This window comes from Rhinoraja longicauda, chromosome 2 (genome assembly GCF_053455715.1).
Source record: "Rhinoraja longicauda isolate Sanriku21f chromosome 2, sRhiLon1.1, whole genome shotgun sequence".
NCBI classification, from domain to species: domain Eukaryota; kingdom Metazoa; phylum Chordata; class Chondrichthyes; order Rajiformes; family Arhynchobatidae; genus Rhinoraja; species Rhinoraja longicauda.
The window spans coordinates 13346870-13371863 of NC_135954.1; the positions used below are offsets into that span (position 1 = coordinate 13346870).

Sequence of the window (24994 nt, forward strand, 5' to 3'; positions counted from 1 at the left end):
GTTTCTATTGATAAAGTCTAGAATTGCAATCGTCATATTTGCGACTTTAAGTGACTTGTGTACTCGTGAACCTGGTCCCTCTGCTCCTGTATTGCCTTTTAGAACATCTCTCGCATTGTGTACAGTTTTAGTCTCCTAATTTGAGGAAGGACATCCTTGTAATTGAGGCAGTGCAGCATAGGTTCACGAGATTGATCCCTGGGAAGGCGAAACTGTCATATGAGGAAAGATTGAGAAGACTAGGCTTGTATTCACTGGAGTTTGGAAGGATGAAAGGGGATCTTATAGAGACATATAAAATTATAAAAGGACTGGACAAGCTAGATGCAGGGAAAATGTTCCCAATGTTGGGGGAGTCCAGAACCAAGGGCCACAGTCTTAGAATAAAGGGGAAACCATTAAAAACTGAGGTGAGAAGGAACTTTTTCACCCAGAGAGTTGTGAATTTGTGGCATTCTCTGCCATAGAGGGCAGTGGAGACCAAATCACTAGATGAATTTAAGAGAGATTTAGATGGAGCTTTGGGGGCTAGTGGAATCAAGGAATATGGGGAGAAGTTGGGCACAGGTTACTGATTGTGGATGATCAGCCATGATCACAATGAATGGCAGTGCTGGCTTGAAGGGCTGAATGGCCTCCTCCTGCACCTATTTTCTATATTTCTGTCTATCCATGCCACTATCTTATTTATATTCTGATGCAATTTTTTACTAACATCTCGGGTTCAGAATACTTTTGACTGGCATAGTTTCCATGAACTAATTAGTTACTTTCTGGCTTGTAAACCTCACGATTTCCTAAACCTTTTTGGGTTTTACTTTAATGTTGCATGTGAGTTGTACAAGAGTGTATTAGAAATTCTGGCTTGTGTTCTTGTAGAGACAGAGCTTGATACCTGTGTGAAGTAACAATTAAAAAAATAATATTCCTGGATCTATTTTCTAATTCTATTCTGTATCTATTTCAAATGAGTGTTGTCATAGTCATGGAGTCACACAACATGGCAACAGGCCCTTTGGCCCAATTGTCTATAAGATGCCTCATCTAAGCTAGTCCCATTCGTCTATGTTTTGCTCTAATCCCTCTAAACCTTTCCTATCCATGTATTTTTCCGTGTCTATAAAATGCTGTTATAGTGCTTGGCTCAACTGCCTCCTTTGGCAGGTCATTTCATATACCCACAACCCTCTGAGTTGTCCATGAAATATTATTTATGTAAACTTCTAATTCTGTTCATCAGAACAACAGCACAGGTGCTGGCATGTACAGGTTTGGAATTTTACTGCTTTGCATATATTGCGACCTGACGAATTAACCACGGATGAATTTCAGAGGCAAAGTTTTAAGTGAAACGGTTATAAGAGCACTCCTTGGTCAATCAATTTGTTGTACGAATATGAACCAACCTCCTCTGGTCATGTGACACAAAAGTACTGATACATCTTATTTCGGTTTAAATTCCTTTTCCTGGAATTGTAATAGCCTATATCGTGCCATAGAGTCTAAAGAAACGTAATATTTTCCATTGCCAAAACACCTTTTTTTCCCCACCAGAATATGGGTAAAGTATTCAAGTTGATTTCAATATTTTCATTAATCTTCTGATCCTTGATTTCTCTTGCCTAAAGAGACAAAGAGTTATTAAGTTTCATAACCAAGCGTTTACTGGGTTGTTTGTAACCATTACAATCCCTGTAGAATGAGTAGAGCAGTCTGGTGGGCTTCAAGATACTTGTTATGTCTGTCCATTCCAATATTATTTCTTTCATTTCAATGGTTTATTATTTTACTAGTCATGACCATTTCTCAATTAATCCAGATGGTCTTTCCCAACAGTCTCCAACGGAATACATTTACAGAGAAGTTTGTCAGTTATGATTGAACTTGTGCAGTACAGTGCAGAGCAATAGACATTTGTGTTCCTTTCTGGACATGCCAACCACTTTACAGTCCATTATTACTCTTGAAGTATAATCACTCTTGTTGTGTGGGAACTGAGGCACTTGCTTTATTTACAGTAAATTCCATGAAATGTCATAAAATGCAAGGTGTTAATGACGAGCTATCTATTCATAATGTTGGATGAGGATACATTTTAGTCAGAGCACTAAGACATCTAATAGTATAGAATCTGTTCCAGTTGCCTGGGAGTATGAAGGCAGGGTCTCTGTTAATTGTCTCATCTGAAAGATAATACTTAATCTCAATGAGCATTATATTAAAGTTGGCAGAGGAGGAAAGGATGGTGTGTTGCAAATAATTGATTTGATTTATTTCAGATCAGTATGTAGAGAGAAAGCTTTTAATGTATGAAATAAATTTGGCCCGGTCATTCTAACAAAACACAAATATAAAGCGAATAGCAGTTGCTTATGACATCAATTTATATCAGTTAGATATTTCATTCAGCACCACTAAGTGCAAGCTAAAGTTAAAAGCATCCTGTTCCTATTGCCCCTCCACTGATTTTACTTAATGTAGTTGTGTTCTGTCTCATCAGTGAGCACTGAATATTAGTGCGTTTAGTTTAGCATATAGCATGGAAACAGACCCTTTGGCCCACTGAATCCACGCCGACCAGCAATCCCTGGGGATAATTTTACAATTTTACCAAGCCAATCAATCTACAAATCTGTACATCTTGATTGTGGGAGGAAGCTGGATCTCCCGGAGAAAACCCGCGCAGGTCACAGGGAGAACATGCAAACTCCGTGCAGACAGTACCCGTAGTCAGGATCAAATCCGGGTCTCTGGTGCTGTAAGGCAGTAACTCTACCGCTGTGCCACCGCGCTGCCCTTAATGTGACTTAAATTCATGAGATTAGTTCGGGTCAGCCTATGCTACACGTGATTATTGTAAGATTGAGATTTTATGATTCAGATCTTCTTTTCAGTTGTTTATATTATAATGTGTTTGACTTTATGACCTACTCTCCATTGCTAGAAATATCTCGGCTTCTCTTGGAAATCGTCAGTCTTGCCCTAGAAAGTGATATTATGAAAATTATCAGAGAAATCAGGGCGAATTTCATGTCACAGTAAGAGATACCTATTTCTAGGGTGATCATACATCAGTGATCCTCAAATTGGGATCCCTAAATCTCTAGAGGTGATGGGGATTTAACAGGGACAAGATAAATGGAGATATCTGCTAGCAAGATCAGCCTACCCAGCCAGGTGTGCTGGAAAATTATGAGTATAGGATAAAGTAAAACCACTTTTTTTAGAGAGCCATTCCTGGGACAGGGGCTGGTATCAAGTCCACAGGGAGAAATTGCCAACTTGCTTGGCTCATCAGCTCTTGGGTTGGAATGGCTACTAGCTGAGCATATATATGTATGATGGTCATATCAAAATTGAAGAAATTCACTGTCAGTAAAAAAATAAGTGGAGCTTTAAAATATTTTAATGTTTTTTTAACGAGTGAAAATTAATTCTTAGAACTTAAAAATTCACAAATGAATTCATTCAGAATGAATTTATAAAATCTTAAAATCATCTCCTTAAATTTAATATAAGAAAATAACTGCAGATGCTGGTACAAATCGAAGGTATTTATTCACAAAGTGCTGGAGTAACTCAGCAGGTCGGGCAGCATCTCGGGAGAGAAGGAATGGGTGACGTTTCGGGTCGAGACCCTTCTTCAGACTGATGTGGGGGGGCCGATTCAGTTAGGAGGCAGGGATGCTGAACTTTGCACATTTGTTCTTCAGTGCTTTGATGGTCGACTTATTCATCACAAGTCGTAGAAACAAACAACTGCAGATGTCGGTTAATACACAAAAGGGCACAAAGTGCTGAACAACCCCCACCCCAGCCTCTTACTTTTCTCCCTCTGGCTTTACAATCCAGAATTCTTCAAACATGTATCACATCTTTCTTATCTCTAGCCCATGCTTCAATCACCTTGCTATCAAAAGCCTCCCTTACCTATGATGACCTATTACCTATCACGCTTTGTCCCGCCTTGCCCCTTTTCCAGCTTTTTTCTCTCCCCCACTCTTTTCTCCCCACTCTTCCCACCACAATCAGTCAGAAGAAGGGTCTAAACCTGAAATGTCACCATTCCTGTTCTCCAGAGATGTTGCTTGACCCATTGAGTTACTCCAGCAATTTGTGTCCTTTTATTCATTACAAGTATCCGACTGTGGACTCTCACATTGTCTCCTCTCTAACCTTTTGAATAATTTGGTTGCAGCTAAAACATTCTTAATTTGTTCATAGTTTTCACCATTTACTTTCATTTTTAATATGTCTTGGGCTCCAGTTTGCACAGTGCCTATCATCTAGTCAGTTTACTTTTCAATACCTTCACTAACTGTAACTTTACCTTCTTGCTTTGTTCTTTTATTATTCTTTTGATTCGCTACTTATGTGATATTCAAGTTTTGAATTCCTTTTGAAATAGTCCACTTGTACATGTCTTTGTACTTTTCGGAGCATCCACAAAATATTTGTTTATGCTTCCTCCAGCCAGTCGTTCAATGTGGGATAAATCTTATCAACTAGCAGGGACGGCACTTGTTCAATTTAATTTGTGCATCTCCGATTAAAGGAAGTGAATTGCATTTTGTTTTTCTCCACTCTTATTGGATTACCTCTGAAATTTCACCTGCCTATGGTTTGCCCTGTTTTTGTACATCTGTTTCTCTGCATGATCATCGGTGGTTTGTTACCAGTTTTTTTGCCGATGCCAATCACAGTATCCTCTACAGGGAACAAGGCTCCCCCCACCCAGCCACAATCAACTTTGTTTGCACAGAATTCCAACACTTCAGTGTAATTTTGCTCTGGGTGAATTGTCCACGGCAGGAGTAAAATGTGTAGGAAGGAACTGCAGATGCTAGTTTAAACCGAAGACAGGCACAAAATGCTGGAATAACTCAGCGGGGCAGGCAGTATCTCTGGCGAGAAGGAATGGTTGAAGAATTGAAACCCTTCTTCAGAAAATGTTCCAAAGTAAAATCTTCATTTCTTGTAACCACACTTTTGGAAGGAAGTCAAGATCCTTGAAAGGGTGCAGAGATGATTGACCATTAGTTTCAAATTAAGTATTTCAGATAGAACGTTGGGTTGGAGAACCTGGGTCGCTTCCCTTTGAAACAAAGGAGGTTGAAATGTGATTTGATAAACATATGTGAGATCATATCAGGTTCAAATAATCTGGACAAATAAAAACTGCACATTAAAAGACGGCACAGTGGGGCAGCGGTAGAGGCCCGGGTTCGATCCTGACTGGTGCTGTCTATACGGAGCTTGTACACTTTCCCTGTGACACTGTGTGTTTTCTCCAGGTGCTCCAGTTTCCTCCCACATTCCAAAGATGTGCAGGTTTATAGACTAATTGGCTTCTGTAAATTGCCGCAAGTGTGTAGGATGCAAAACTGGGATAACATACAATTTGTGCACAGGTGGTCGGTGTGGATTTAGTGGGCCAAAGGGCCTGTTTCCACGTTAAAGGGCCGAATGGCCTACTCCTGCACATTTTGTCTATTGTCTAAATGGTTCAAAGGATGGGGCAAAAGTGGAAAGGAAGAAATTAATTTCAGAGGATGCAGGGAAGATATGAGTTAAAGTTTTTTTACACAACAAGGGGACTTTCTGCATATGTGGGTGATGGATTTCTCCAAAATTGTCCTTATTTTGTTTTGTGGTGGGTGGTGATAGATAATTGATTTACAGTGGAAAAATAGTATTAAACAATTGATATTCTAAACTATGCCTGCAAATAAGTGGTGGGTGACATGTATCACAGAAGTAGATCGTGATTGCCTAACCTACATTTGAGAAAGCATAGATTAATTGATGACAGTGTGGATTTGTTAAGGGAGTATCTGATTGGGTTGAATTTTTGAGGGGGATAACAGAGTGGGTTGATTAAGGAAGTGCTTTGAAAGTTGTCTATATTTATGATAAAGTTTACTGATTATAATAAAATTGGTTGTGTGGTTGATGGAGAGGAGGAAAAGTTTAGAATGCACGAAGATCCAGATGAACTGGTTATCTGGGCAGAGAAACGACACAATTAAATCTGGAGAATATTGGGTGAAGTGAAGGAACAAATATTCCTTGGAGTATAGACAATAGACAATAGGTGCAGGAGTAGGCCATTCAGCCCTTCGAGCCAGCACTGCCATTCAATGCGATCATGGCTGATCACTCTCAATCAGTACCCCGTTCCTGCCTTCTCCCCATACCCCCTCACTCCGCTATCCTTAAGAGCTCTATCCAGCTCTCTCTTGAAAGCATCCAACGAACTGGCCTCCACTGCCTTCTGAGGCAGAGAATTCCACACCTTCACCACTCTCTGACTGAAAAAGTTCTTCCTCATCTCCGTTCTAAATGGCCTACCCCTTATTCTTAAACTGTGGCCCCTTGTTCTGGACTCCCCCAACATTGGGAACATGTTTCCTGCCTCTAATGTGTCCAATCCCCTAATTATCTTATATGTTTCAATAAGATCCCCCCTCATCCTTCTATATTCCAGTGTATACAAGCCTAATTGCTCCAGCCTTTCAACATACGACAGTCCCGCCATTCCGGGAATTAACCTAGTGAACCTACGCTGCACGCCCTCAATAGCAAGAATATCCTTCCTCAAATTTGGAGACCAAAACTGCACACAGTACTCCAGGTGCGGTCTCACCAGGGCCCAGTAAAACTGTAGAAGGACCTCTTTGCTCCTATACTCAACTCCTCTTGTTATGAAGGCCAACATTCCATTGGCTTTCTTCACTGCCTGCTGTACCTGCATGCTTCCTTTCAGTGACTGGGTGTTGCATGATGTGTACAGATTCCTAAAACAGCCCAAGTAGTTAATAGTGTGGTTAAAACAACATGTGGAATTCTTTCCTTTATTAAATGAGACATAGAATATTCATCAGGAATGTTATGCAATAAATGTATATAATAGTCAGATAGAACTCGAGGACCATGCACAGTTCTGTTATCACATTACAGGAAAGGTGTGAATGCACTGGAGAGGGTGGAGTGGAGGGTTAATGGAATTTGGTGCCTTGTGTAGGATTCGTGGTATTTGGTCTTTGTGCTACATAATAGATTATGTTCATGTAGTCTTTCTCAGAGTTGGACAGGATATCACTTGTGCATTACTGAGGATTTGCTTGAAGCAAATGCCCTCAGTGCTTTCCTTTAATTATGATTTGATTATTTTGAAATTTTACTTGGTTTTGGATACATCATGCAACACCCAGTCTATTAAAGAAAAATCACTGGAGGCAAAGCTAATAAATTTATGAAAGACATACCCCCATCAATTTAGATTCCTTAGTGGAGAATTGAATGAATAGATATAGAATCACTAGAATCATTTTTTAGGTTTTCTTGGATTTGCATAGCTTTCAATACATTTAAGCCTTTGAGAAGGCACAGTAGGAGGAGGGTACTTAATATCTGTAAACATTTATAGGCAGAATGATAGTGGTTAAAGAATAAATAGGATTAAATGATGAATCAAATGAAAGGCAGAGACTGAACACAGCAGCTGAAGGAAAACTAATTGGTGGATGATCTGTGCAGAACAGTACAAATGAGCAATGGCAGTACTCTGATGACATAAATTGGCAGAGCATGACCTTTGTAAGAGAATGAAAAATGATTCAGTGATATAATTATTCAAGTACAGTGTAGCAAGCAAGATTGATGATGTTCTGTGTTGAAAATTATGCTGGAAATCATGGATTGGCTCCAACAACTGTAATGCCATATGTGAATGGCAGTGTAATGTGCGAACTAATGATCTGCAGACATTTTAATGTCCCATGAGCTGGGTCACTTAGATTTACCTCATAAAATTACGTAGAACTAAAAGGTGGCATCAATAAATGTGATTGCTAAACTATTTGATTTCCATTTAAAAAAACCCTATCCTTTAGGAAAGGAAATCCCCTATTTCACTTAGTCAAGATTATAGGTGACACCAGAGCAATTGTAATGCACTTGACTCTGAAATGGCCTAGAAAGTTTAACATTTCTGCCAACCCCCAACATAAAAGCAAAGGTCCACAGGGGCAGGGAGGCCCATGGAGGAGGAGTGACCTGGGCCTGGAGATGAAGAGAGATTTCAAGAGATGCAGAAGGGGGTGATTTACTTCAAGATGACACTGGCAGTGAATGGAGAAAAGGAACAGTACTATTGTGCAGGTTGCGGGCTTACTTCCTGCGGCCTTGGAGGCACTCGGTGTATCCTGAAGTCAGCCGCGAGAGGCGCCCCAGGGCATGGAGGTTGAACCATGGCTGTGTGAGGCAAGGGACGGCACTTTTGTGGGCTGATGTGTTGATTGAGTGGAGCCACAGGAGGTCTGGGGCTCGACTGGATTGGCTGCTGCTTGAAGAGGTCAAGCTTGTGGATCGGACAAAGCCTGCAGTGGTGGAAGACACCAACAAAATTGTCTGCCCAGGCCAATCCCTGCAACACTAACCCAGTGCTGCTGCCAGGACAACCATCCTTATTATGGCCAAGATGAGGCTACATTTTTAACAACTTTGAACGTGAAGGATACAAGGTGGCGCCGGAAACATGGCAACTATTCTATACTACCTCTGTCTACTCTATTATTCTTACATTGTGGAGTATTTTACTATTAAATATGGTTGTGCCTATGTATGGTAACTGTTTACTGAACTGCTACAGAAGATGCTCTTTAGTTCACCTTATGAACCTTCTTAAAAAATCTTGTGATTTTTGAAGAATTGTTCCACAGTTTAGCTGAACAACAGACTCTGTGTTCTTACACACTTTTATGTTTGAGCATATGTCGTAGAATTCTGTATGATGCTTACAAATGCTCAGACCCGTCATTCATAGCAGCCCAGTAGCATATAATTTGGGCAAAAACATTCAGCAGTTCAGCCAAGAAAAGCAGAGATAATGTTTCAGGTCCAAAATTCTTTTGTCAGAACTAGAAAAGAGAAAAACCCATAGTTTTCAGTTAAAGAGATAGGCATGGGTAGAGTAAAATGAATATGTCTGGCAGGGTGAAACCAACTGGGTTAACATGGCGATTAGAAGCACATCACCCTGCTTTATGTGTGTAATGTATTTGTAATAACAGGTTATGGAAATGCCCAGCAAGGCAGGCAATACTAATGAAAAGAGAAAACTGAGCCAAAATCACAGATGGATGACAGGCAGAAATGGCCAGTTTTGGTACAAAGAGGGAGAGTAATTTACATAAATTTGGACAATTTGTTATTGAATCTAGAAGACAGCAATGTCCTCAGCTTGCCTTAATGCCCAGAAATACCTGCTTAAGACCAGGGGAACAACAGATGAGAAGAACAACGTGTGAACTTATTTGATTTTCTTTCTTGTGTAACTGTTGCAGTTATATGCTGATTAGAGTCATTATCGTTCAGTTCTTGTGATGTAGTTGTTGTGTTGTGCAACACCACCATTTGCTGAATAGGAAAGGTCAGTACAGATTTAGTGAAATTTGTGAAATCTTAGATTCCAGTTTTGAGCTACTAAGTTCAAGACATGGCTTGCCCTCCCTACAATATCACCATAAGACAATAGGTATCTATCAGGTAAAATTGAGATGCCAATATGGTGAAATAGCACTATAGGATTAAACGATCCTTCAACCAGTCGTGTTTTATATTTTGGAATTGTTAGAGGAAAATCAGAACAAAATCGGGAGGTGAAATTTGTTTTCCAGGGAGGAACAGTAATTGAAGTCCTGAACCCTTTGGTCTATGAATTACAAACTCAGATTTGTTTTTGTTCCTTAGAACTTTGATTTCAAAATATTTGTTGATGATTGGTGAAATTTGCTCTGTTCATGAAGGAAGTATTCATAAGATCATAAGTGATAGGAGCAGAATTAGGCCATTCGACCCATCAAGTCTACTCCGCCATTCAATCATGGCTGATCTATCTCTTCTTCCTAACCCCATTCTCCTGCCTTTTCCCCATAACCTTTGACACCTGTACTAATCAAGTGTTATGATTATCGCAATCCATCCAGAAAAATTCTGCAATGTTACTGGGTGATTCTGATCCTTTTCATTTGTAAACATCAGTCTGATGTTTGATTTTCTGTGTACTGTTGAATTCCGATTAAATATATTTAGTTGGATTATTGACATAAATTATGGTATTTTAAAGTATAGATTCCAAAATGGTGTGTTTCAAGATTAGAATATTCAGTATTAAATGTTTTTTATTGGAATTATATGAACTTTCAACATGCAGCATGAATAGAAACTAACTACATAATTCAATTCAAATATGTCACGGTAGTTTCTAAAATGGTTTACGCAATGAACTTTCTCTGCAACTACTGCCCATTAATCCCTGCTGAGTTGACCTTGCCATGCATCACATTTTAAATGGGGAAGGGGTTATTGAGAGCTTGTTAATAAACAATGTGTTCTAGTAAAAGTAATTTATGTGTGTGTAGGTGTACTATAGACTGTTTAAGATGCTGTCTCCATGCATCGATGCTGTTCAAGGATTTAGCAAAGGATTCAGCCTTGTAGGGCACTAACCTCATCTCTGTTCTGGCACATCCTGCAAGAAATGGTTGATTGGCCTCGGGCCAAGCTTGATTGATAGAACCAGCAATGGGATTCTGATTATCTGGTACCCAGAAACTGGACAACAGTGCTTGGAACAGGCCGTTGAAAAAACTGAATTAATGGAAGTGACTGTTTACTCACTGATATTAAACTAAAAACTGCCCATGTTGGAAATCTGAAATAGAAGCTCAGACTGCTGGAAATACTGAGCGCACAGTATTTGTTGGCAAGAAACATGGTTAATATTTCAGGTTGGTGATTTTGCGTCGGAACTCAGACGTGGGAACTTTGTGGAGCGAGGTCTAGTCTGTTTCTATCCTGTGCAGTACTTGCTATTGGAGTGTTATGAACTGCTATGAACCGGTCCTGCTGAGCCAGATGGTCACAACGCATAGATCAACTTGCACTTTACCCTGTCTAAAACTGTTACAATTGTTTCGTTGGGTTGCTGTTGTCTAAATTACTTAAATTATTGCATCGTATGGGAGGCGCATTCCCAATCTCGTTGTACCCCTGGGTACAATGACAATAAAGATATATTGTATTGTTTGTTGGAACAGTGTAGAGGGAGCTTTACTCTGTAGCTCTGCACATATTTCTTAGACCTATTTGAGGGGATTTTATTGAAGGGAGTCTAATTTGTCTCTACGCTGCACTGGGAGTACTTGGTGGTTAGTCTTTTGGCTAGCAGTGTTTATTGAAATGGAATTTAGTTTGGTGCTGAAGAAATTTATACTTAAACTATTATTTGTCGTAGGCTACTCCTTCATTGAGGGCGAGAAGTTTATCTTTACTTCCCCCTGGAGCATCGAACTCAGTGCCTCTTGGGAGCCAGAAGCACCAGACACAGAGTGGACCAGGAATTGTCTCGATTACCCATCATAAGTCTCCTGCAATTACCCGACGTGCCAAGACTCAATGTCCAGGGCGCCTTCTAGATGTTAAAGAGGTAAGTTTGGAAACTAACGTAGAATAATTATATTTGGTCTTGTGAAGAGTTCATTTGGGTGGAGCAGTTATGCATTTATATAGGGTAATTTTTCTGTGTCTTTGCCTCTTCTAATGTAAGTGCAGATATAAAACTGACCAGTTTACCCATAATTTTCAGGTGTTCAGGCCTGAATTGTGAGTGTTTAGCTCCTCTTAAATCCAGGTTGCTTTGTTTAAAGCAGATCTGCACTTCTTTGAGGAGGATGTATTATTGCGCCAGCAGAGACTAAACAGTTCCAAGAATATTGCTGTCCTTAAGCTTGTCAAGGCCCAGTAAGTGAATGTCAAGGAAAGGCTGTGAAGTATTTGCAACTATGTGCAACCAGAATTGCCAAGTGGATGAACTAGCTGGCTAAGATCTCCAGCATCACTGAAGCAATCTATGGTTAATTTGATTTACTCCATGTGATTACAAGAAAGTATGATATCCCATGCGTTGGATACAGCAAATCCTCGAGACCAGAAAATATTCTGAATTTGGTCCAAAAGGTGGGCATTTCAGAATTTGCCGTGCCTCTGGCCAAGCTGTTTCAGTACATTTACAGTACTGAAATGCTAACTCAGGATAGGAAGGCTGAGAGACCGTGCACCTATGTTCATTGGCAGGATGCTGCGGAAGAGAGTCAACAGCTTCAATATCCTGGGTCCAGCACATTGATGCCATTACAAAGAAAGTTAACCAATGCTAGGACTTCCTCTGAAGTTTGAGGATATATGGTCTGTTGCCAAATAATCTATCAAACTTCTACAGCTGTATGGTGGAGAGCATACCGCTTGGTTGCATCACGGGATGGTTCGGTAATTTGAATGCTCAAGAATGAAGGAACGCGCAGGAAGTGGTGGACATTGCCCGGTCCATCAAAGGTATCCATCGGCAGAATCTTCAGGAAGCAAGATTGCAGCTAAATCGCCTAAAAATCTACATATTCTGGCCACACTTTCATCTCACTGTTACCATCAGGAAAAAGGTACAAAAGCCTGAGAACCACATTCTCCGGGTTCAGAAATAGCCTTTTGCCATCTGCCATCGTGTTCTTGCATTGCCCTGTACAACTCGAGCCACAACAGCATTGAACTACAATGGATTTTGCACTACTAGGTTGCACCACATACTTACAGTATCATAGTCTGCTTTACCTAGAATTACTAATAATTTATTGTAAATTTATTTGTTGTATTGCTTTTAATGTGCTTTTATGTGTGATGCTTAGTAAATTTGCAAATGATATTAAAGTAGGTGATATCATAGTTATTGAAGATGGTTATTAAAAATTACGGCTAGATCTTGATCTAGGGAAGTGGGCTGAGGAGTGGGTAAAGAGTTTAATGCAGATAAGTGCGAGGTGTGGCATTTTGGGAAGTTAAACAAGGGCAGGATTTTCAACAGTAAATTGTGGGGCTCTCAGGAGTGTTGCAGAGCAGAGGGATCTAGGAGTACAGGTTCTCTGAAAGTGGCATCACAGGTACATAAGGTGGTAAGGAAGGCCTTTGATAAGTTGGCCTTCATTAGTCAGTATAGACGTTGGGACGATATGTTACAGTTGCAAATACATTGATGAGGCCACATTTAGAGTGTTGTGTTTAGTTTTGGTCACCTTGCTATAGGAAGGATGTTATTAAGAGAAGATCTACAAGGATGTTGTCAGGAGTCAAGAGCCTGCGCTATAGTGAGAGGTTTGGCAAGCCAGGACTCCACTCGTTGAATAACAGGAGGTTGAGGGGTGATCTTATTGAGGGGAATAGATATGGTGAATGCACAATCTTTTACCCAGGTTAGGAGAATCAAGAACTAGAAGACATAGGATTAAGGTGAGAGGGGAACGATTTAATGCAATCTGAGGGGCATCATTTTCACTCGGAGGGTGGTGGGTATATGGAACAGGCTGCCAGAGGAGGTAGTTGATGCAGGTGCTGTAATACCATTTAAAAGACACATGGACAGCTACATGGATAGGAAAGCTTAAGAGGGATATGGGCCAAATATGGGCAATTGGGACCAGCTTAGATGGGGCATCTTGGTTGGCATGGCCGAATTGGGCTGAAGGGCCTGTTTCCATGCTCTCTGGCTTTGTGACTTGATGACTGAGAATCTGATGCGTGGCAGATAATATCTGTGATCCTGCCCTTACTGTAATCTGTCAGACCAGGAAGAGGCATATAAATTGGTCAGAGGAAGCAGCAAATCGGAGGACAGGAAAAAATTAGAATTCAACGGAGGAGGTCAAAGGGGTTAATTAAGAGGGGGAAATAGAGCATGAAAGAAATCTTGCAGGGAATATAAAAGCTGATTGTAAAAGCTGCTTTAGATATGTGAAGAGGACAAGATTAGTGAAGACAAATGTAGGTCCCTTACTCAGGTGAATTTATAATGGCTAACAAGGAAATGGCAGGTCAGTTAAACAAGTACTTTGGTTCTGTTTTCACTTAGGGAGACAAACAATCTCCCAGAAATACTAGGGGACCGAGGATCTAGTGGGAGGGAGGAACTGAAGGGAATCTATATTAATCAGGAAATGGTGTTGGGTAAACTGTTGGGACTAAAGGCAGATAAATCCCCAGGGCCTGATGGTCTGCATCCCAGAGAACTTGAGGAGGTGTCCCTTGAAATTGGGAATGCATTGGTGATCATTTTCCAATGTTCTCTCGACTCTGGCTACCCTCCAGTCCACAGGAACTGATCCAATGTAAACTGCACACAATACTCAAAAGTTTCAAGGTCAGTTTATAGTCACATGTACCACAAGGTACAGTGAAATTTGAGTTACCATTTAAATTTTAATACAGCATTCTTCCACCATGCATACTTAAGACACTGACGTAGCACAATATAGGTGCACTGGTATACACAAAGGCATACAGTAGATGAATACTATGGACGGCACGGTAGCGCAGCGGTAGAGTTGCTGCTTTACAGCGAATGCAGCGCCGGAGACTCAGGTTCGATCCTGACTACGGGTGCTGCACTGTAAGGAGTTTGTACGTTCTCCCCGTGATCTGCGTGGGTTTTCTCCGAGATCTTCGGTTTCCTCCCACACTCCAAAGACGTACAGGTATGTAGGTTAATTGGCTGGGTAAATGTTTTTTTTTTAAATTGTCCCTAGTGGGTGTAGGATAGTGTTAATGTATGGGGATCGCTGGGCGGCACGGACTTGGAGGGCCGAAAAGGCCTGTTTCCGGCTGTATATATATGATATGATATGATATGATGATGAAATGCACGAGGAAGATCAGTTGACATTTCTGTGAGATAATAGTCCATTTTGATTTATTATTTCAGTTGATCTTTATTTTTGCATGGAGCCACAGAAAAGATGCTCGGTGAACTGAAAGTAAGAGACTCCTGGTGATTGGGTAACAGGGATTGACCACAATAGTACTGCACTGTTTAAAGATGGCTTAGAAAGCTATTTAAAATCAAGACATCAACAATATGGATGTTTCTATTTGTATAACTAATTAGTGCAATTCCAATGCAGAGACTGCGAGGAAACATTAGGAACTTTTTTAACATTAATATTTGTCCTCAGCATATTTTTTAGTGCTTTATTTCCGAATAACACAAAGTATAATTCAATTATTATTATCATCTTGTAATTCTTTTTCTTATAAATCGATGATTTATCTATTTTTAATAGATGATGAGCCAGGCAGAAGGACAACTGAAGAACCTTGTCCATTCAATAGAATCTCTTCCATCTTCTGGGCCTCTGTCTGCATTGGATCAAGATTTACTTCTTTTGAAAGCTACCTCAGCTGCTACCATGAGCTGCCTTGGTGATTGCTTGAGCATTCTGCAGCAAAGTGCGCAGCAAGCAGCCCAGCACAACAAAAGATTTTCAACAGGTAAATGTTATGATGCTGTGAATTGTCAATAGTCAATTTATTTGTCACATACACATAAATGTGTAGTGAAATGAAAAATTACCCGCAGTTCAACAATGACCAATAAGAATAATCAATAAAAATGCAATAACACATTCAACCAACACCAAACAAAAGAAACATCCATCACAGTGAGTCTCCTCCAGTCCCCTCCTCACTGTGATGGAAGGCCAGAATGTATTTTTCTCTTCCCCTGCCGTCTTCTCCCGCGGTCAGGCTGTTGGAGTTGCCACATCGAATAAAATAAGTAGAATATGGGGTTTCCTGTCTCATCCTACAACTCCTGTGTTTGAATGGATGGCCTTGTTGGTAACAATCAACATTTTAATGTGTCGGTTCTAAAAATGAAAAGTGAAGCGAAATCTGACGCAAGCATACTCGTAATTGAGAGAAATAAATTTTCTTCCTCTTTGAGAATTTGCAAAATTCTATCACAAGGTAACATTTTTTGTTAACCGCATGATCAAATTTGAGCAGCTTGCGCAAAATTGTCACGCTCTTCTGAGCAGATCCTCAAGATTGAGGCCACACTTGTGTCCTCTCCAGATTTGATTCTGGGTGGCTGATGAAACCAATATAAGAACCTCCACTGGTGGGGAAAGGTGTCTCACAGGGAGTTTGGGGGTTACAATGTGAGGTGGTGAGTTTCTGCTAATGCTTTATAAACGCTTCTGTATTCGTTTGAGTCATGAATTATTCTGAATGCCCCTCAAGAGATTTCAAGGAATCAGTAAGGGTGTTATACCATGAAAAGACCTTGAATCTTTTCCTCTGTCCCCTGGCAATTTGTTCCTCTGACAACTCGTAATGTGTGTATTGGGTACTGAGTTCGACCCACTGAGTTACTCCAGCAGGTTGTTAGTTGGTCTGGAATTTAAAAAAAGAATGACTTTAGTTTATAACTGACTGGCTTGTGGTTTGGAGGTGTAGTGACTGAACGTCCATAGCCAAAGATGGGGAGTGGGGGCTGGGAAAGCAGAGGTCATTAAAGAGACAAAGGGCATGTGAGGTATCTTGGGCATGGGTCGGGAGAGATTGGACCAGGGGGGATAGGATGGAATCGAGGTATGTGGAAATCGTGGTTTCCCTTAACAGTCTGATTCTAGCACATCTGGATTGGATAATTTCTTTAACTTCAATTGATGCCAACTTTTCCTTTCCATTTGTTTTTAATTTTTGTCATACTTTTTATTCCATTTTTTTCTCCAATATTAATTTCATTTTCTGTTTAAAAAAAAAGATACATATCACTGATTAAAAAACAGAAAATAAAATGTTGGAGAAACTTAACGGATTGAGCATCATCTGTGGAGGCAAAGGGATAGCCGACATTTTGACTTAAGACCCTGCATCACTGCTGCACCTCCGGACTGCTCACTTCTGTCACTTAACTCAACTTTATTCTTTAAGTATTTTTCTCATGACTTGTAAATCAATTGGAATTTTTGTCTTTAATTGCACCCAATGTCATTTTAACTCTCCTGTTGGAGTCCATACAGCATAAAAATAGACACTTCTGCTCAACTTGCCTATGCCGACCAATATTCCCCTTCTACACTAGTCCCACCTGTCAGCGCTTGGCCCATAACCTTCTGAACCTATCCTATCCATGTAACTGTCAATATGTCTCTTAAATGTTATGATAGTACCAGTTATTTTGTGCATTTGTTTTTTAGTTTTAGAAGCTAAAAAAGATTTTAGCAATGTCCTGTGGACCTTCCAGTGCAATATTACGTGTGCAATGAAAGTGAAGATACCACATGAGCAACAAGCTAAAGAGTTTAGAGGAGTGAAGGACTAATTTAGGAAATCTTGTTAATAAGGATATCTTTATATAGAATGTTCAGCATTGCATGTCTGTGACATAATTAAGGTCACTGAATAGGGGAAAGGAGTTTGTATTCTGGAGGGATAAAAGCACAAATGAGGTAAAGGACCAACGTTAGCAAACCTACTTTCAATCTTGAAAACTGGATCAAATTATTAATAGTTTGCTGTTTCTGTGCTGTATTTCCAGATCAAGTGTCAATTTTAATGGTTTCTAAGTAACTTGCATAATTTCCGTATCAATTTCAGCTTGTGTAGCCAAGGTTCTGTCATTTCAATTTCAAAAGATAATTTTTCACAGAATCTTATAGCAAATGAAGAGGCCATCCAACGTGTTAGGTTGGGGACCAATTCTTGGAAAGAATTATTTAGGTTTAGGTTTATTGTTGTCATATGTACCAAGAAGCAGTGAAAAGCTTAGTTTTGCATGCTATCTAACTCTAGATCAAATATGCCATACACAAATATAATCAAGTCAAACTCGAGTACAATAGATAGAGTAAAGGGTGCAAAATTTAGTTCCCAGCATTATAGTGCATCAGTTTAGTAGACAAAGTCCAATAACCACAATGGGGTAGAGGTGAATCAGACAGTACCTTAGCTTATGGAAGGACTGTTCAGAAGCTTGTTAACAGAAGGGAAGATGATGTTCCTGAGTCTGGTGGTATATGCATTCAAGCTTCTGTACCTTCTGCCAGACAAGTGCTGGAGAGAAAGGAATGACCAGTTTGGGACAGGTCTTTTGATGTTGGCTGGTTTTCCAAATTAAGTGTAGATGGAGTCAATGGTGGGAAGTCTGATCTGTGTGATGGACTGGGCTACACCTATAACTCTGCAATTTCTTGCATTCTAGGGTAAAGCTGTCCCTAATCCAAGCTGTGATGAAACCCAGGAGTATGCTTTCTTTGGTGCATCTATAGAAGTTTGTAAGAAACATAGAAAAACAGGTGCAGGAGTAGGCCATCCGGCCCTTCGTGCCAGCACCGCCATTCAATATGATCATGGCTGATCATCTAAAATCAATACCCCATTCCTTATATACTTTGATTCCTTTAGAGCTAAATCTAGCTTTCTCTTGAAAACATCCAGTGAATTGACCTCCACTGCCTTCTGCAGAGAATTCCACAGATTCACAACTCTCAGGGTGAAAAAGGTTTTCCTCATCTCAGTCCTAAATGGCCTACCCCTTATTCGTAAACTGTGACCCCTGGTTCTGGACTCTCCCAACATCGGGAATATTTTTTCCTGCATGTCCAATCCTTTAAGAGTTTTATGGGTTTCTATAAGATCCCCTCTCATCCTTCTAAATGCCAGAAATGCCTTCTAAATAATAATAATAATAATCCATTTATTTTATATAGCGCCTTATCACATGCTCAAAGCACTTTACAAAAACAATTAACATAGAAACAAACAGACAAACTATCCTGACGGAAAAGCGGCGAATACACAACGCCAGCGTCCTCTCACGTCAGGGTCCGGCAGTAGACATTAAAAAGCACAAGACACACAGATATAATTTTTTACACAAAACAGCCATCACAGTGATTGCTCTAGGCACACCCTCACTGTGATGGAAGGCAAAGTCTTATCTCCTCCTCATTCTTCTCCCGTGGTGCCACGAGGTGATCGAGGCTCCCAACTTTTTGAAGCCCCCACCGGGCGATGGAAAGTCCCAGGGCCGAGCCGAGCCGAGCAGGCCGATGAAAGTCCCGAGCCCCCACCGGGCGATGGAAAGTGCTGCGGCCGGGCCACGCAGGGCGATGAAGGGCCTGCGGGCGGGTCGATCATACCTCGCGCTTCGGGGCGGTCGAAGCTGCTACGGCTGGAGCTCCCAAAAGCCGGTCGCCAGCCAGGGACCTGCGAACTCCCGATGTTGCGGTCTGCAGGGCCCACGGCCGAAGCCTCCGAGATGGTAAGTCCAGGCCCTGCGACCGGAGTCTTTGAGGTCGATCCCAGCTGGAGGCCGCCGACTCCACGATGTTAGGCCGTAGCGCGAACGGAGATACGACACGGTAAAGGTCGCATCTCCGTTGAGGAGGAGATTTGAAAAAAAGGTTTCCCCCAACCCCCCCACCACCCCCCTACATACACAGAATTAAAAATAAAACAAAACGTACATTTAACAACGACAATGACAAAAAAAACAACAAAAAAAACAGAGAGACTGCCGGTGAGCCGCAGCTACAGAACACAGCCAGTAATTAACCTGGTGAACCTACGCTGCACTTCCTCAATAGCAATAATGTCCTTCCTCAAATTAGGAGACCAAAACTGCACACAATACTCCAGGTGTGGTCTCACCAGGGCCCTGTACAACTGGAGTAGGACCTCCTTGCTCCTAAACTCAAATCCTCTCACAATGAAGGCCAACATGCCAGGGTTCCTATCGGAATGGCAGGCAGTGGCGAGTGGAGTGCCGCAATGCTCGATGCTGGGGGGTGCAACTATTTACAATATATATTAATGATTTAGATGATGGAATTAAAAGTAACATTAGCAAATTTGCAGATGATACAAAGCTGGGTGGCAGTGTGAACTGCAAAAAGAATGCTAGGAGGTTGAAGAGTGACATGGACAGATTGAGTGAGTGGGCAGATGCATGGCAGATGCAGTATAATGTAGATAAATGTGGGGTTTCCTAATTTGAGGAAGGACATCCTTGCTATTGAGGGAGTGCAGCATAGGTTCACAAGGTTAATCCCTGGGATGGCAGGACTGTCATATGAGGAAAGATTGGAAAGACTTGGCTTGTATTCACTGGAATTTTGAAGGATGAGAGGGGATCTTCTCGAAACTTAAAATTATAAAAGGTCTAGACAAGCTAGATGCTGGAAAAATGTTCCCAATGTTGGGGGAGTCCTGAACCAAGGGCCACAGTCTACGAATAAAGGGGAGGCCATTTAAAACTGAGGCGAGAAAAAACTTTTTCACCCAGAGGGTTGTGAATTTGTGGAATTCTTTGCCACAGAAGGCAATAGAGGCCAGTTCATTGGATGAATTTAAAAGTTAGATAGAGCTCTAGGGGCTAGCAAAATCAAGGGATATGGGGAGAAGACGGGTTACTGATTGTGGATGATCACAATGAATGGTGGTGTTGGCTCGAAGGGCCAAATGGCCTCCTGCACCTATTTTTCTATGTTTCTATCCCATTAATGATCACTGGAGCATGCTAAATTTCCCCAGTCTCCTCAAGAAATAGAGGCGTTGGTGTGCCACTTTGGCTGTCGCATCAATGTGGTTATCAATATTCAGTTAGTTTCAATCTTTTTGGTTCTTAATACCTTCAATGATTCAATGATACTTTCAATTATACTTTTCAATGATACTTTATTGTCACGTGTACCTAGGTACAGTGAAATGCTTTGTTTTAAGAACAATCTGGTAAAATTATACAGCAGACCTCACCTAGGTAGTACACAAGAGGGTACAACACTTACAAAAAAGTACATTAAAAGTGTACAAATGAGTGAGCAAGTAACAATGATTGGTGAAGCTAGAATTGAATACATTTCTGGAATTGCTGTAAGAGTTTTCAAGCTTTCAAGATTCCTGCATAAATAATCATATGAATTAGAATATAGATATTCTGATTATTGTCCTATCTCCTGTTCCACGGAAATGATTTCCACGAACCTCGACTCCATCCTATCCCCCCCCCCCGGTCGAATGTCTCCCGACCTATGTCCAAGATACCTCACATGCCCTTTGTCTCTTTAATGACTGCTTTCCCAGCCCCCACTCCCTCATCTTTACAATGGACGTTCAGTCACTCTGCACCTCCATCCCCCACCAGGAAGGCCTTAATGCCCTCATTTTCTTCCTCGACCGCAGAACCATCCAATTTACTTTTTTGCATATCTTTCATTCATTGTTCTTTATCTCTCCACATCATCATCGAGTCTGAAGAAGGGTCTCGACCCGAAACGTCATCCATTCCTTCTCTCCCAAGATGCTGCCTGACCTGCTGAGTTACTCCAGCATTTTGTGAATAAATCGATTTGTACCAGCATCTGCAGTTATTTTCTTATACTATATATCATCTATATATCTTGTTTCCCTTATCCCTTACCAGTCTAAAGAAGGGTCTCGACCCGAAACGTCACCCATTCCTTCTCTCCAGAGATGCCGCCTGTCCTGCTGAGTTACTCCAGCTTTTTGTGTCTATCTTCTTGTTATTGGTCCTCAAACATAAATCCAGTTTCACTTTGAAAGCTTCCATAAAGTCTACTTCCTTTTATTAAGCATTCAGATACAGAATTACTATTTTCTAAATTGTACTTTGAGAAATATCATTGACTTTAACAAGCTGCATACAGATCATGCACCAATGTAGTCTATTTTATTGCCCCTTCTGTATAAAACAAGCTGTAGGTCAAATAGAAGATTACATTTATACCACATTTTGAAAAGATAATTTTGTGGGAAATTATGACCATGATTATGCATGATGTACTACTCACCCAGCATGTTTAACACTTAAATGCAGATTTTCTTGGTAGTCACATTATTTGTGGTGACCACTCATTGATTGCACCGTTTCTTTTCGGATTACTTTATTGCGCACATCAAGCTATGTCACAGTGCAGCATAATTGCATTTTCTATGCTCTTGATGAGACTTTCAAAGCCATGTTATTAATCCTTGATAACAAGGTCATGCTCATATATCCTTTATACACCTAAGTGTATGAGCAAACAACAATGTGTAAGAAAGAACTGCAGATGCTGGGTTCGGGTCTGAAGAAGGGTCTCGACCCAAAATGCCACCCATTCTATCTCTCCAGAGATGCTGCCTGTCCCGCTGAGTTACTCCAGCTTATTGGGTCTATCTTCGGAGCAAACAACAATGACTTGTGAATGTAGAATTTAAAATACAGTTCTGGAATTGTTGTATAAAAACTTTCAGATTAAAATATGCAGCATATCAATTATCTTGCTTTAAAGATTTCTGCATAAGTACTCCATGAATTAGAATATAGATATTCTGATTATTGGTGTGAAGTTCTTTTAATGTAGATGAACAAGTTTACCTTCCAAAATGTGGAGTTGGTAATATTTTGCTGCCACTTTTACCCCAGATAGTATGTCAGGATGGCAAGGACCAAGGTCACGCTCAGCTGAGCAACTGAAGAATGGAAATGTGTGCTCTTCACCTTCATTGACTCCAGCGAATGTTAACATTGTGTGGTCTGCAACACCTGGTCAGGTCAACCAAGTGCTCCAGCAGCCCTCTGAGGTGAGCCAAATAAAGATTATACCTTTTAATGTGAGAATTTTAAAATAGTGTTTTGGTACTGTATAGACTTGTGTTTAGCTTATCAGCTTCAGCCTTTTGTAATTTAAGATAATCACTGAAGAAGTAACCAAAAAGGTTGGCAAGCGTAAAACTGTGGACATTGTTTATATGAACGTCAGCAAGGCCTTTGTCAAGGTTCTGTATAGTAGACTACTCAAGGAGGTTAGATCACATGAGATCCAGGGGGAGTGAGCTGACTGGATGGAGAATTGCCTTAATGGAAGAAACCAAAGGGTGATGGTAGAAGGTTGTTTTTCAGACAGGAACCCTGTGACTTGTGGGATGCCTCTGGGATTAGGGTTAGGCTGGGCCATTGTTGTTTATGGCTTATATCAACCATTTAGATGAGAATGTACAAGGTATGATTAGTAAGTTTTCAGATGACACTAAAATGCGTGATATTATAGGTAGCGATGATGCTCATCAAAAATTGTTTGTCAAAAATTACAGCAGGATCTCTTATCAAATGGGCGGTGGAATGATTGATGAGGTTCAATGCAGATGAGCACTAGGTATTACATTTTGGGAATTGTAACAGGACTTCTAACAGAATTCTAGCAGGACCTTCACAGCGAATGGCAGGCCCAAGAGAGTATAGTGGAGCAGAGAGATCTAGGAGTGCTGGCAGGCAGTCTCCAGGCGGTTAGGGTGGTCAAGAAGATTTTCAGTACATTGACCTTCATCAGTTAGGATATTAAGTATTGAAGTTGAGATGTTGTGTCACTGTTGTATCAGACATTGGTGAGGCTACACTTGAGTATTGTGTTCAGTTTTGGCAACCTTACTATCGGAAGGATGTTTTTAAGTTGGAAAGAATGCAGAGAGGATTTACGAGGATGTTACCCGGACTTGAGGATCTTAACTATAGGGAGAGGTTGGGCAGGGTAGGACTTTATTCCTTTGAGCGCAGGCAGCTGAGAGTTGATCTTATGGATATGTAGAAGATCATGAGGGGAATAGATAGGGTGAATGCACAGTCACTCCCAGAGTAGGGGAATCAAGAACCAGAGAAAATTGGTTTATGGTGAGAGGGGAAAGATTTAATAGGAATCTGAGGGGCATTTTTCTTCACACATATTGTCTGAAGGACCTGTTTCCGTGTGGTATAACTCTATCTAGAAAAACATTGTCATACAGAGTGGAAACTGGCCCACTAGTCCCACCTGCCTGCATTTGGCCCATATCCCTCTAAACCTATCCTATCCATGTACCTGTCCATATGTTGTTTAAACATTATGATAGTATCTGCCTCTACTACCACCTCCAGCAACTTGTTCCATATAGCTACTGCCCTTTGTATAAAAATGTTGCCCCTCTAGTTCTTGCATCTTTTCCCCCCTCACCTTAAACCTATGTGCTCTGTTTCTTGATTCCCCTACTCTGCGTAAAAGACTGTGCATTTACCCTATCTCTTTTGCTCATGATCTTATACACCCCTATAAGATCACCCTTCATCCTCCTGCACTACAAGGAATATCCTCCTGGGCTCCAAGGAATAAAGTCCGAGCCTACTCCACCTCTCCTTATAGTTTAGACCCTCGAGTCCTGGCAACATCCTTGTGAATAGCAAAATGGTCGGAGCTTAATTGCAGATAGTAGTGCGATAGGCTCTACAGCACACCACTTTGGGGCCAATCTGCAAGTACCCTTTTACACTAATCCTATATAAATCTCACGTTGTTCTCCCCACAATTCCATTAGTTTCCCCCAGAATCTACCACTCGTCACAATCTAATTAACCTGCTAAACTGAAAAGCTTTGGGATGCAGGAGGAAATCTGAGCACCCAGAGGACCCAGAGGAAATCAATGTGTCCACAGAGAATATGCTAACAGCACAGGAGGTTGGGATTAAACCCAGTTTGCTAGAGCTGTTTGGCAGCAGCTCTGAGGGATATGCCATATTGCTCAATGAAATTTCTGTGTAACTGATATATTATAACCATGTACATGTACAAAAGCTTTTTTGAACTCAAAATCAGTACTGTTGAACAAAAATTGAACCAGAATTTGCAGTGAGTAATGAATTGCTAGTGGATTATGCTGTAACTGTAATTATTTTTGTGCACAACCCGCAGGCATTGCCACTTTCATTTCACTGCACATCGAGTATGTGTATGTGACAAATAAATTTGACTTGACTTGACTTTGTCCAAAGTTTGTTTTTCCTATTCTGGTTCCTCTGGCAGAAATGTGCAACTTTGAGTCAGCTTTTTCCCTTAAAGTGAGAACTTGTGCATTCATGGGGCTTTCCATTGTATCATGGGGCTTTCCATTGTATGGAAAGCCATGAGAACTATCCTCCTGCAGGAAAGCTGAAAAAAACCCAGCAATGTGCTAAGATTAGATTAGCTTTCATTATCATGGATGTTGCTGATATTCAAAAGCATTCAGCAGTGGTAAAAAAATAAAACTTCTAAAATTATTATTTTTAAACTTTAATGAAAATTCAACGTC

At 40.8% G+C, this 24994-nt stretch overlaps 1 protein-coding gene across 1 annotated transcript in view; it reads left to right on the forward strand.

Annotated features, from left to right (window-relative positions):
- The window catches only part of LOC144602245 (oxysterol-binding protein-related protein 10-like), a 122160-nt gene that overhangs the window by 42870 nt on the left and 54296 nt on the right, over window positions 1-24994 (forward strand). Inside the window, exons 4-6 of the mRNA XM_078415106.1 lie at window positions 11300-11491; window positions 15168-15375; window positions 22322-22479. Coding sequence (XP_078271232.1) covers window positions 11300-11491; window positions 15168-15375; window positions 22322-22479 — 558 coding nt within the window. The remainder of the gene's footprint in view (window positions 1-11299; window positions 11492-15167; window positions 15376-22321; window positions 22480-24994) is intronic.